We start from the raw sequence: 12,563 nt of genomic DNA, 5'->3' as shown, positions 1-12,563 counted from the left end.
TTGTTTCTTCTAATGATTCGGTGAGGACAACATTTGGACCAGCTGAAGCCAGCAACACCGGGGCTCAGGGAAGAGGGAGGACTTTCACCATTGCATAACTTTAAGAGAACGCTGAGAGCAAAAAGGAGAAAGGGAGGGAAGGATAGAGAAGACAGGAGAGAAGGGAAAGGAGGAGAGGAAGAAGGATAGAAAGGGGGAGAAGGGAGGGGGGAGAGAGAAAGAGAGAGAGAGAAGGGAGGGAGGGAGGGAGGAGAGTGAGGGTGAGGGTAAGAGAGGAGAGTGAAAGGGAAAAAAGAGACAGCAATTTAAAAAAAAATCTGAGAATCAAGTTTCAAGACTCTTTATGTGCTATAGAGAAGGATGAGGTTTACCAGCAAAGTGCAAAGGAGATTCTGAGAGAAGAGCTAGATTTTTTTTTTTCTCCCGCCAGGAGGGGGAAAAATAATAATAAGGGGGAGGGGGTGAAGGAGAGAAAAAAAGCAAGCAAAACAAAACAAAAACAGGAATGTGTGTTTTGAGCAGGAATGAGGAGAGCTGGGAGGACCGTAAGGGGGTGTGTACAGAATTTCATTAAATTGTTACTTTAAGATTGTCTTCCTAAAAAAAAAAAAAAAAAAAAGGAAAGAAGGAAAAGAAAGAAAGAAAAGAAAGAAAGAAAGAAAGAAAAGAGAAGGAGGGGGTGGAGAAGCGGGAGCAAGGAAAGGAGGCAAACGGCAAAGTGGAGGCAGGCTGGGTAGCTCGGCCTCTCCAAACTGATTGATTAGTCATGATCCCCGCAGTTTTAACAGGGACTCATTCAATTGGGAAGGTGGAGCGCTCGGGAGCAGATTAGCATACGCTTGTTTACTCATCTTCTGAGGGATTTTTCCCCCCTCTTTCCTTTCATTTTGTGAAGAAGGAGGGAGGGGAGGGGGGACTGGGGGGGAGAAAGGGGGCTGTGGCTTGTGTTATAAAGGACGCAAAAAATAAATAAATTAGAGCATCTTTTGGGGGGAGGGAATTCAGCGGAGCAGTGTCTTAGAGGAGCTTTTTTTTTTTGGTAGAGCGAGAAATCATATAAAATAAAATGAAATAAAACGAGGAAGGCAACCAGCTGTTAGGGGGAAAAATAAGGCAGATAAAGGAGCGGGGAGAGAAATTAATTGCCAACCAGGAGGAGTTGGGCTGTATTTTTCAAAGGTGGGGGGAGTGGAGCACACACCTTGAGGAGGAAAGCGAGAAAGAAAAGAAAAAAGCAAGTGGAAGGGGGGGCTCGCCCAAGAAGGGTGAAGAAGCGAAGAAAGTCGAGGCGCCGAGGCTCCCAAAGCTGGCAGCTCCGGGCGGCGGTGCAGGGGCGAAGGGGGGGGGGGGGGGACCGTCGGACATGCGGCTCTGGAGTTGGGTGCTGCGCCTGGGGCTGCTGAGCGCCGCGCTGGGCTGCGGGCTGGCCGAGCGCCCCCGCCGGGCCCGGAGAGACCCGCGGGCCGGCCGCCCCCCGCGCCCCGCCGCCGGCCCGGCCACCTGCGCCACCCGGGCGGCCCGCGGCCGCCGCGCCTCGCCGCCGCCGCCGCCGGGCGGTGCCTGGGAAGCCGTGCGCGTCCCCCGGCGGCGGCAGCAGCGGGAGGCGCGGGGCGCCGCCGAGGAGCCGAGCCCGCCGAGCCGGGCGCTCTATTTCAGCGGGCGAAGCGAGCAGCTGCGCCTCCGGGCCGACCTCGAGCTGCCCCGGGACGCGTTCACGCTGCAAGTGTGGCTACGAGCGGAGGGGGGCCAGAGGTCTCCGGCGGTGATCACAGGTAGGCGAGGGCGCCCTGGCGGGCGCTGCACCGTTCCCGCGGCCCCAGGGGCGCGCGGGTGCCTGGGCGCGGGTGGCGGGCTGGTCTGGGGCTGGCGGGTGTGTCTGTGCTGGAGCCGCCCCGCCGGAGGCGCGGAGGCTTCCGGATCTAGCTTCCAGACTCACTTTACCCCATCTGCGGAATGGGCGTTCTCAGAAGGCAGTGCCACCTAACCCCGCAACCTCCGTCCCCCGGGAGGATCTCAGGGAGCGCTCGTGGCGGTCCCGAGACACTCAATCAATAAGGGCTGCTCCCTGAGAGCCTCGAACACTTAAACGGTGTACGGGATGATCAGAAGTAGTCTCTGTTTGGGATGGACTACAGGGTGACTTAATTGGGATGCATGTGAAAAGAGGCTAGGGGACCGTTTGATTACTTGGACTTTTTAATCGAGGTGATCCCCCTTCACTTGACCCGGTTATCCTGAAAGCCTGCAAGGACGAAGTGGTTGTAATCTCCTGGACTTAGAAGTCCTTGAAGTGTCCCAAAGTTGCTCTCTGCTTGATGTCTGCTTCTGGGATTCACGTCCTTCCTCCCAGCCAAACACACACTCACACACAGCCATCTCTGTCCTCGCTTTTAAAGCCTGTTGCCTGTCACTCCGGGCTGGGGCAAGACCTTCCTAACGCACACCCCGCCAGTCTTCCCTGACTCTGCTGCGAAACGGGGCGCTTTTCTCATCTGGGACTTTTATAGCCCGTAATGAATTTGAGTTCTCCCTCCTCACCCTCCCTCTGTCCCCTTCCCCGTTCCACAGCAAAGCTCATAGTGAAACCGGACACTTTGTGAGGGTTGCAAACCTTAGAAATGCTCCAACATCCATTTTCCCCCCTCTAAATGAATCTGTGGCAATGCCTTTAATAAAACGGGGGGACAGAGGGGGGCAGCGCTGGAGGAGAGAAGGAAAGTTTTGCCTCTTCTGGCTGGGAGATTCCCTTTCTGTACAAACAGTCTTGCCATGTCCTAGGACGTCTTCAAGTGAGAGTAGGGGGTACCCCCTTCGCTGCAGCCAGGACCTAAGGAGGCGTTCTGCTATCCCACCCCCTGACACACACTTTCATAGAAGGGAAAGCTCTGAGCGGTTCGGCAGGTCTGTCTTGGCGTGGACTGACTCCGATGTAGCTGCTGACTCGATCCTATTTACACGAAGTCCATTTCGGGGGACCCAAATTCAGCTGCCATGCCAAGAATGTGTCCCCAAAGCTCCCACTCTTCCGCTACCAAACCAAAAGCAAGAGAGTGACTTTCCCCCACATCTGACGTCATCACATGCTATTTTTTTCCCTCCTTTTTCCCCAGGAAGAAGAGGGAAAGTGAGCTCATTCACTTCTAGCCCCCAAGCCCTCGTCACCCAGAGTGCAGTATAATAGAGTAGAGGAGAGATGTTACTCATAATAATAATGATGATGATGTTAATTCAGGGCTGTGGTATGTTTACTTCTCTTTCGGAACGTAAGAAAAGCACAGAGTCTGCTGCTTGGGGATGATTTTTTTTTTAAATGAGCAGATCTGGTTTTTCCTAGTATTTACCTGTCATAACCAGTGATTTGGAAGGCTTCCCTTCCAGAGAGGAGAGCCCGGGATTATATAGGTATCATCAATGAAAAGGTAGTAAATTCATTGTGTGTGTGTGTGTGTGTGTGTGTGTGTGTGTGTGTGACACCTGGGATTCCACAGGAGCTTGCTTTATAAATGTCTGTGATTCAGACAAGGAACCTCTCTTCACACGCGTTCTCTTGAGCACTCATTCACTCTCTCACACAAAGATTGTGCAGTAAAATACTTTAATTGGATGGGGGACGTTAGGTTATTATTGCTTGTATAGAATGCCTGGTCCATTTTATGTGTGGAAATAACATTCCTCTCAAAAAGAAAAAAAAAAAAAGCACTGCTGTAGTGTAGCACCAGAAAGCCAGGAGCTTTTCTCCCGAGGATACTGGTGGATTTTTTTCCCTCCCCTAGTTGAGTCTGAGCCAGATTTGGCGGTGTGTAAACACCTGGCCCTGAGCCAGAAAAGACTCATTCTGCGTATCCTCCACACGGTAGAGACTGTTGGACTAAAAGGAACCTGCTTCTCCTTGAATTAAAAAGCAAACAAACAGAGGTTCTTTGCAGAAGCACTTTTTCAGGTTCTTCCTTGGTGTAAGTTTGGGCTGGGAAAGGCAGGACCCAGGTGGGCAGCCGGGATGCTGGTGCCGAGCCACGTCCTCCCGCCGCTGCCTGTGACCTCGGGTGCCCAGTGTGCTGCCTGACCTCTGCTGGCTCTCTTAGGCTGGGCGTCACCACTTTCGTAGGAATCCCTGGTCACCTATCTTGAGAGAGCAGGCATCTCTCAGCAGGGACCGCGCTGCTATTTCAGGCAGAGGATTGCTGCCTCGCTGTCAGGCCAGGCTGCCTTACATCACTCTCTGCTGCAGGATTCGACTGGGTTTCGCAAAGGTCTAATTTTACGGTGCTGTTAACCGGGTCTGTCGTCTGGCAGAGGCAGGCCTCGCTGCTCCTGGTAGGCGGGCTGTGCTCCCAGATCCGCCTGGGATGCTATTTCTGCCCTGGTTCAAACTTCACTGACACCAGTTCAGACAGGCGCTTGGAGAGGCAGAGGGAAGGAGTGAAGAAGCAGTTTGCTTCTGAAGCTCAGAAAACATGCCTTTTATTTTTCCAGAAGGGAAGGAGAAATACACACACACACACAGATATATATTAATAAATATAAAAGGAAAGGCTTGAGCAGGCAAAAACGAAGCTAAAGTTAGAAAGTGCCCGTATGCAGGATTCTCCGAATGACCCACCAACAATGGGTGGTCTTTGGGACTGAAGAATCCTTTAAGGTTACTGGGGTAAGGGTGCTGGGAGGTTACCTAGGCCAGTTGTCCCTTTGGCCAAATAGGGAGGCAGAGGCAGAAACAGGGACAGGGACAGGGACAGGGGAAGGTTGTGTGCTGGGTGACACAGGTCCTCAGCGGCAGGAACTAGGATTTAATCCTGAGTATGCTGGCTTCCAGGCCTTACCCCTTACACCTCTGACAGAATGTGTCTAATAAACACCATCACCTCTCACCCCTCACAGGCCTACCACCCAGGCACAGCCTTCAGCTTTCATGCATGGCAATTTGGGCTCTCTTTTTAAGTCGGGAGGGGGGAGCTTTTTGACACATCCCTTTGTTTTTGTACCATACCAGGCAGGATCCAGACCCCTGCCCCTCATTCCCAAGCACCAACCCCCACCCATGCCCAACAGTTTGAAAAAGAAAGAAAAAGAAAACAATAGATTCAATTTGCTTCATCGAGCAGAGGCCCCGAGCAGTAGTTAATCTTGTTAAAGTTTCTCCTGACCTGTTAGATAAGTGAAATGTGGACCCCACAAGTGCTGCCCTCCTCCCACCCCCACCCCTTGGTGATCCCAAATGCATGCTCAGAAGGAGAAAGGGATTTACCTGAACTCCGTCCAGCACCCCCTGTTGCCACACTTTTTTCTTTTGTTCTAAATGTTGGACTGTTGGATGTGCTGGCTACTCAGAAGTCTTTTTTTTTTTTTTTGTCCCTCCCTCCTATAGTTCCTACTTCCTACTACCCACCTGACCCCACAAAAAAGAATACCTGCATTTTCCCAACTTGGAGATTGCTCTGATGGGAAAGCTAGGTTTCAAGGAGTCCATACATTAACACTGTTCTCCCCAAACATTTGTAGTCACAGGGATCTAGAATACTGCAATGGTGAGAAACCAGTTTCTGTAGTCAGATTACCTAAGTGGAAATCTACCTCTGTCCCTAACTGGCTGTGTGACCTTGGGCAAACTAATTGACTCCTTTGGGCTTCAGCTTCCTCATCTATGAAGTTAGGATAGTATGAGTACCTATCCATGAAATGAGTTCATATGTGAAAAGTGCTCAGAACAGGATTTGGTATATAGTAAATGCTCAATAAAAGTCGCTCTTATTATTAGGTATGATTTTCCAAAGATCCCAGTCTTGATTTTATGGATGGAGGACACATAAAGACAGGAAGGAAAGCAATTGTTCCTGGGTGCCGCCAAGGTGCCAGGCACAATGCCAGGTGCTTGCTTTGTGCCTGCGTGTTTCACCCTCACAACCACCTGGGAGACGAGCACCATTGCCTCTACTTTACCAACAAGAAAACAGAGTCAAAGAGAGTTGAAGTAACTTAACCCAGAGCCCTATAGGTCATCAGGTGGGCAGAGCATAGACATGAACTTGAGTACCATGTGCCTGTTTCCTCTTCATCTCTTTGGAGACAGAAGAGGTGACTGCTGCAGAATATCCTCATTCCTTCCTGTCTCTCTGTGTGCTGACCATCACCTACCAATTAAAGAGGATAAAACATAAGTATAACTCTCATGTGGAACGCTGGGTTCGACCAAGCAGATCCATTTTTCTTTTCATGCCAAATTATCAGACAGACCGGGCTTGGACTTTCTGTTAAGAGTTACTTGCTGTGTGATTTGAATCAATTTTCTTCATCTCTCTACCTTGGTTTGCTCATCTGTGAAATGGGCATAATAAGATCAGCATACTGCAATAAAACAACTACACAGAAAGTACCTGGCATGGTTCCAACTCATTAGGGACTCAGTCAACAGTAACTGCATCTAGTAAGTAACCACATTCCCTTTTCCAGTTTGCTAGCCTGGCCTTCAGAAAGTGGGGCCCGTTTGTGCTCTGGTAGGGCTTTGCCTCCTGAGGTGCTGGGGAGTCTACCTAGAATAGACAGGATATCTTGAGGAAGGGTTAGACCCCCTCAAGTCCCTTCTTTACACTTTGGTTTCCTCTTCTGTGACCTACTTGGATGACCGTGTGGTGGTAAGAGCCAGAGGAGGTCCAGGATCACTGGACCTGTAAGCAGGAAAACCTGTTAGCCTCAAGGGGGAGCATGCACCCCCAGGAACAGAAGCCAGGCAGTGGTCACAGTGGAGTCCAGGTCGCAGACCTATTGTCACATGCCTCTCACTCCTTTCCCAGATGTCCTCCAACTTCCACGTTGGCCTCATACCGCTATTCACGTGGAGAGCCGGGTCATGGAGGCTGCGTCAGTCTTGCCCCTCTGCCCAGACTAAGGCAGGCTTGAGGCTAGAGGTGTGGGGCTCAGGAACAAGCATGGGTTGTGCACAGTCAGCCCAGGCATGGACCCGGTCAGAAGGCTCATTGTGCAACAGGGAGACTGAGGGCCAGAGTCACATAGGAGCTAAGCATTAAGCTATGTTCACAAACCACTCCCTCTCAAATGAGTGGGGGAGATGGCTCAGTTCAGTAGTTCCTATGCCCGGCAGCGCCTGGGATCACCAGCTTTCAAAGCATCCTGATGGCCAGGCTGCAGCCCAGGGTTTCTGATGTCACAGGTATGGGGTTGGCCTGGGCACTGGGGGTTTTCAAAGTCTTCTCAGGTAATGTGGAAGGACCATCAGTGGGGAGCATCACTGATGCAGTTTGATGTCTCCCTCCTCTACAGATGGGAAGAGTGAGGCCCAAAGGTAGAAATGTGTCCCTGCCCATGGAGCCAATTTGTGGCTGAACCTTCAGAGAAATTTAGCTGTCCCGATTCTGAGTTGCCAAACCCTGGCCAGGAAAGACCCTTCTTTCATTCTTAATTCCACTGCTGACCCCAAACCTCTGGGTGCCTTAGCCCTGACATTCCATCTTTCCAGAGATATTCCTGTGTGTGAAGCCACACTCCATCCTTCTGGGTAGCCTTTAACATGTGAACATTCCTGTAGGGAGTTAACACATTGACTTCTGTGCATCTGATTTTAAATGAATCTCTCCAAGTGCTGGGAAGGGGAGCCTGTCAGAGCAGGAACAAGGAGTGTTAAAGAGGGAAGCTCAGCTCTGCGGGATTCCTGCTGTGCCCTGGGGTAGTCCTGCAGGGAGGGGTGTGTTCCTGTTATTTCAAACCCTCCTCACCTGTGATCGCTGTGAAACCAGTACTAGCAGCAGGTGCCTCGTATGAGGAAAGCGGTCCCCAGGTACCCCAGGTACCCCAGTTAGGAGGACTCCCTCTACAGGCAGCTCGTACTTGTCTACCTGTTGCCAAAGGCTCAGAAAGTCAGCAGATGCCTTTTCCCGCCTCACCTGCCGCCACACTTCCCTGGACTTTAATTTCTTTCCCTCAGTGCTCCCTCATCTTTCTTGATGCACTAAAGGCTTTGCTTCATGCCTTGATGCACTTACTGGAAATACTGAGAACTGACCTGTCAATCTTGGCACCTTGGCTCCTTCGAAAAGCTGGAACTGGGACTCATGAGCTCTGGGTTCAAGTCCTGGCTTGGTCTCCTCTGAGCTGTGTGACTTGGAACTTGTGACTCAATCCCTGGGGCCTCAGGAGAGAGGGGTTCAGGTGTGGTTACGTTCAACATTCCTATTTCACGGGTTGTCACAGGACCAGGTGAGACAATGACGACAGAAGCTGTCAGTCAAGGTCACAACCCAGTCAACATGTCAGCAACAGTAGGAGGAGGCAGAAGGTGAGAGATGTGAGGGATTTGAGCAATGAAGGGCATTCCTGGGGTGGTGCCTTCATTTTATTATTCACACTGCAAATGATAAACAGTGATTGAGTTAGCAAATCTTTTGATACTTGTGGCCTCCCTGGAGTTCTTTGCTGTTGGGACCTCACAGGTCTGCCAAATCCTAACTCTTACTTGCTTTGTGACCTTGATAAATTAACTACCTGCTCCTCCCTGGGCCTCCGTGTTCTCTAGGGGCACAGTGAGGCGTAGGGATATAATAGGGACTTTCAAATTGTGCTCACAATTTTAGCAAGCCCCAGGGAAGAGGCAGAAGGGGACACCTCTGTCTCCCCGACCTTCCCGGCACATTATTGTGCTTAAATTGTGGGAGTCTACAAGATTCCATTTATAGGAATGTGCAGGTCCCATAGTTACAGAATTTGAGTGGACATGGACTGGCCTTAGGAATTATTGTGGCTTTTGTCAGGAGTGGTAATGGTATTGTGTATTAGTGAAGATCCTAATCTTGTGCAAACGCGATCATTAACTCACATGATGTGGCGGAAGTGAAGGGAACCAAGTTTACTAAAGCGATTGTGGTGATAGAAATATATTTAGCCTCAGAAGCTACTGAGGTGGTCCATTCTATGCCAGTACAGTGTAAACAAAAATCCTAATCTGTTAGAAATGCATGCTAAATTATTGATGGGTGAAATGATGCTATGTCTGTTTTGTTTGTTTAAAATTTCCCAGAAAACAGAAATGTAGAGGGTGGGAGTTGGGGTGCAGATGAAAGAAGATGGGCAGCCTGATCACATCATTGAAACCAGGGGACAGAAATGTCAGGCTTCCACACATTTTTGTCTATCCCTCTGTGTGTGATTGAAGACTTCCATAATTAAAAGTTTCCACAGGAGGAGTGGAAGTCGTAGGTCTCTGTGAGTGTCAGTGGGTGATAGGTTTCCAAATACAGGGGCAGCCACCTGGAGAGGGTTCAGGACACTCCCAGGGTTACATAGAGATTAATTAAAAGAACTCAGCCTAGGCTTCAGAATTTGAGGAGGCTCACCATCCTGGGGAAGCTCAAGGGAAAAGAAAGGCAGGAAGCCTTAAGAAGGGCATGTAGAAGGGCCAAGTAGAGACAGCCTTGCTGGGCAATAAGAACCTTTTGAGTGAGAACATTCATTGCTGTGTGCAGTCATCCCACACATTGTGAAACATGTAGCATTCTTGGTTCTCTGCATACGAGCCCCCTAGGATCTGCTAGTCATTGTGACAATACAAAACATATTGGGACAATACACACGTGCGCGTGCGCGCATGCGCACGTGCACACACACACACACACAAAATCACATTTCCACATACCTCTATTTTTCATTACTGGCTCCTTATTTCTCTCCATCTCCAATAGGTTTAGGAGCCTCTTAAAACCTCGAGCCCTAGGGGAACAACCTGCAATTGATTGATCTCAGCAAGAGCTGACACCATCAGGAAATAGAGGAAAGGAGCCTGTGTTTACTGGGGAAGTATTTTGTACTGGTTGGACTAACTTGAGTCATAGGACTTAAAGTCAGACTGCCTGAATTTGATTTCCTGACTCTCCCACCTGCTAGTTGTATGACCTTCAGCAAGTTACTTAATATCTTCAAGCTTCATTTTTCCCATCCATAAAATGCAGATAGTACTGGCTCCTACTTCCTGGGTTGTTTTGAAGATTAACTGAGCCTCCATGTGGAAAAATGCTTAGTAATGGAATCTAGACCATGGGTAAGCACCTAGTAAATGTTAACTCATATTGGTATTCTGTGTGCCCAGCCCTCGCCACACGTCATTTCAAATTCTCTCAATAACTCTCTGCGTTACACAGGCTTCCCTCCTTTGGCACAGCCAGGAATTGCCTTTCCCTCCCTTGCCACTCAGGAAAGATTTATGGAGGTGATCTTAACATAAAACAAAACTTAAAAGACAAACAGAATAAACACTTTATTGCATGTTACAAAAGCAGCAAGTGCTTATTGTAGAGGATCTAAGCAATATAGATAAAAACAAGAGACAAAGTAAAATTTATCCATCCCTTCCCTGGCATTTGGCAACTATTTATTGAATGACTGCTACAAGCCAGGTACAGTTTTGGGCCCTGAGGACAAAGTAACGACCAGAAGAGGAAGTGACCCTGTCTTTGGGAATTTATTTTGGAGGTGAGGGATGGAAGGGGAAAGGTGAAGACAGAGTATAAATGAATGTAAAGACATGTCACGTAATGTCAGGTGAATGTTTATGAAGAAGAATAGAGGAGAGATCCTAGAGAGCTCTCTGCGAGGCTGGGGGCACATGAGGAGTGAGGTTTAAGCGGGTTGTCAGGGGAGGCGGTCAGGAGCAGGGGCATTGAAGAAAAGCCCTGTGAGCAGACCCAAGGCCATCCGCAGAAGGCCCCCTCCCCCCCCCGCCGTGCACTGGATGAGCAGCACGTCAGGAGCTGGGAGATGTCAGTTCTAGACAAGTCAGTCCTGAGCTTGCTGTGTGACTTTGGACAATTCACTTTATGTCTTGGGCCAGTTTCCCTCATCTGAACAATGTGAGTAGAGAGGAGTTTATCTTTCTTCTGGGGAGCGTTCTAGCAGAGGTCTCCTAGGATTTGATCATTCTAAGCGATGCTGTCCTAATACAAAATTGCAAAGTTGGCATCAGCTCCCAGCTTTCTTCCTTCTTTTTCGTGCATTCTCCACCACTAGGTGGTGCCTGTGCCTGTCTCCCTCAGGGGCCAAGTGCCCATACACTTTCTGCTTCCTCTCCCCCAGCAAAACTCTTCGCAGAAAAGGACATGGCATTCCTTCTTGCTAAGATATCAGGGACTAGCAACAACTTAGAATGTTACTTTTCCGGACACATGTATTCTTTAATATCTCCCCTCAAAACATTTTGACTCCAAAAGCAAAGCACCAATGGGTAGAATTTCAGTCAAAGACTGACTGAAGACATTATTTAGGGAATATTGGTACTCCCCAATGGCTGGAAGCCATCTCATCAATATTATTGCTAATAATAGCTGCCATAAATATCTAAAAAACTCACTGAGGGACTTTTCCAGTGATCACTTACTTGGCTAATGATTAGACTACTCAAATTTCATAATTTCTCACTATACAAAAGCCATTCCAGAGGAGTTTTTGACATCAGAATGGGACACTGCCCTTTCAGTCTTGCTAATCATTTTAATCAAGTCATTTCATGAATTAAAATAGTGAAACTCTAGAATCTGTAGCCATCTGTTAGCCTATTATCCTTCCGGGAATCCCCAGTACTGTCATCCATGAAGTACCTCTTGTTCCCTCTGCCTCCTTCTTTTCTCTCTTTCTTCCTATCCCTTATCATCACTGCATTAACTTTGACCACTTAAATTTTTCTTCAAACAAGAGAAAGATAAATTGTCTGTCCGTATTACTTACCACAAACCCAGGGTCCATAGAACCTGGAAGATTAGGAGACAGACATGACCCTGTTTCAGTTTTAGAGAATGTAAGGATGTCTCAGGTTCAAGTCCATTTTTAAGAAAGAGGATGTCTAATAGGTAGGAGGTCACAGCTGAGATGTAAGTATCTGAGTGAGGGGGAGCATGTTCTACTAAATGCAGAATCCTGGTCCAGCCATTTTTGCCTTTAAGAAGTTTGTGTTCTAACCTATATCTATCACTTTTGTAGCCAAGAAGAAATTCCTGTATCTGTCCCATATCCTTCTTCTTCTTCTTTTTTTTTTTAAAAAAATTCCTTTTGTTCTCAAACATGAAATGTGGCTGGGCAAAATATGACCAAATGTGTTTGTATGGAAGGGGTTATTTCCCCCAGTGAGATTGGACATCTTTCAGCTACAAAGACTGATGAGAAAATAGAGAAAGATAGAATAACAAACCAATCACGTATAAGTAGGCCTTGTTTTATGAGATGCAAAAATATAAGACAGAAAACATAAGAAATAAATATAGATTGTATTCTGGGTTGTGATACGACATTCATGTAAGTCCAAAGAACCAAGGAGTATGAGAGTGAGAAGCACTCATCTAAGCCATTTATTTCATAGATGAGGAACTAAGGGTTGGTGACAGAAGCGGCATGCCCAGATCAGTGACTAAGCTACGCAAGAGCCTCTGTTTTCTGAGCATTAGGCGAGAGCTAGGTCTACTTGTCTCCTGACTTTGCACCCTTTCCCATGTAGTAATTAGCATCTCTCTGCTAATGAGCGTCTTTTACGTCCAGACTCTATTGGGCTCCAGACCCATTGATCCAGCTATCCA

At 48.4% G+C, this 12,563-nt stretch overlaps 1 protein-coding gene and 1 non-coding gene across 2 annotated transcripts in view; both read left to right on the top strand.

Moving 5' to 3' along the window:
• Positions 1-1,363: 1,363 nt before the first annotated feature.
• Positions 1,364-12,563, top strand: part of PAPPA (pappalysin 1) — a 216,246-nt gene continuing 205,046 nt past the window's right edge. Inside the window, exon 1 of the mRNA XM_054584482.1 lies at positions 1,364-1,772. Coding sequence (XP_054440457.1) covers positions 1,364-1,772 — 409 coding nt within the window. The remainder of the gene's footprint in view (positions 1,773-12,563) is intronic.
• On the top strand, positions 8,801-8,933 carry LOC129079724 (small nucleolar RNA SNORA66). Its single transcript, XR_008530086.1, has one exon. It is a non-coding gene; the product is annotated as a small nucleolar RNA SNORA66 (small nucleolar RNA).

Source organism: Pteronotus mesoamericanus, unplaced genomic scaffold (genome assembly GCF_021234165.1).
Source record: "Pteronotus mesoamericanus isolate MK-2021 breed Mesoamerican mustached bat unplaced genomic scaffold, CSHL_Meso_final contig_78, whole genome shotgun sequence".
Classification (NCBI taxonomy): Eukaryota; Metazoa; Chordata; class Mammalia; order Chiroptera; family Mormoopidae; genus Pteronotus; species Pteronotus mesoamericanus.
This window is presented reverse-complemented; position numbering and strand designations above follow the sequence as displayed.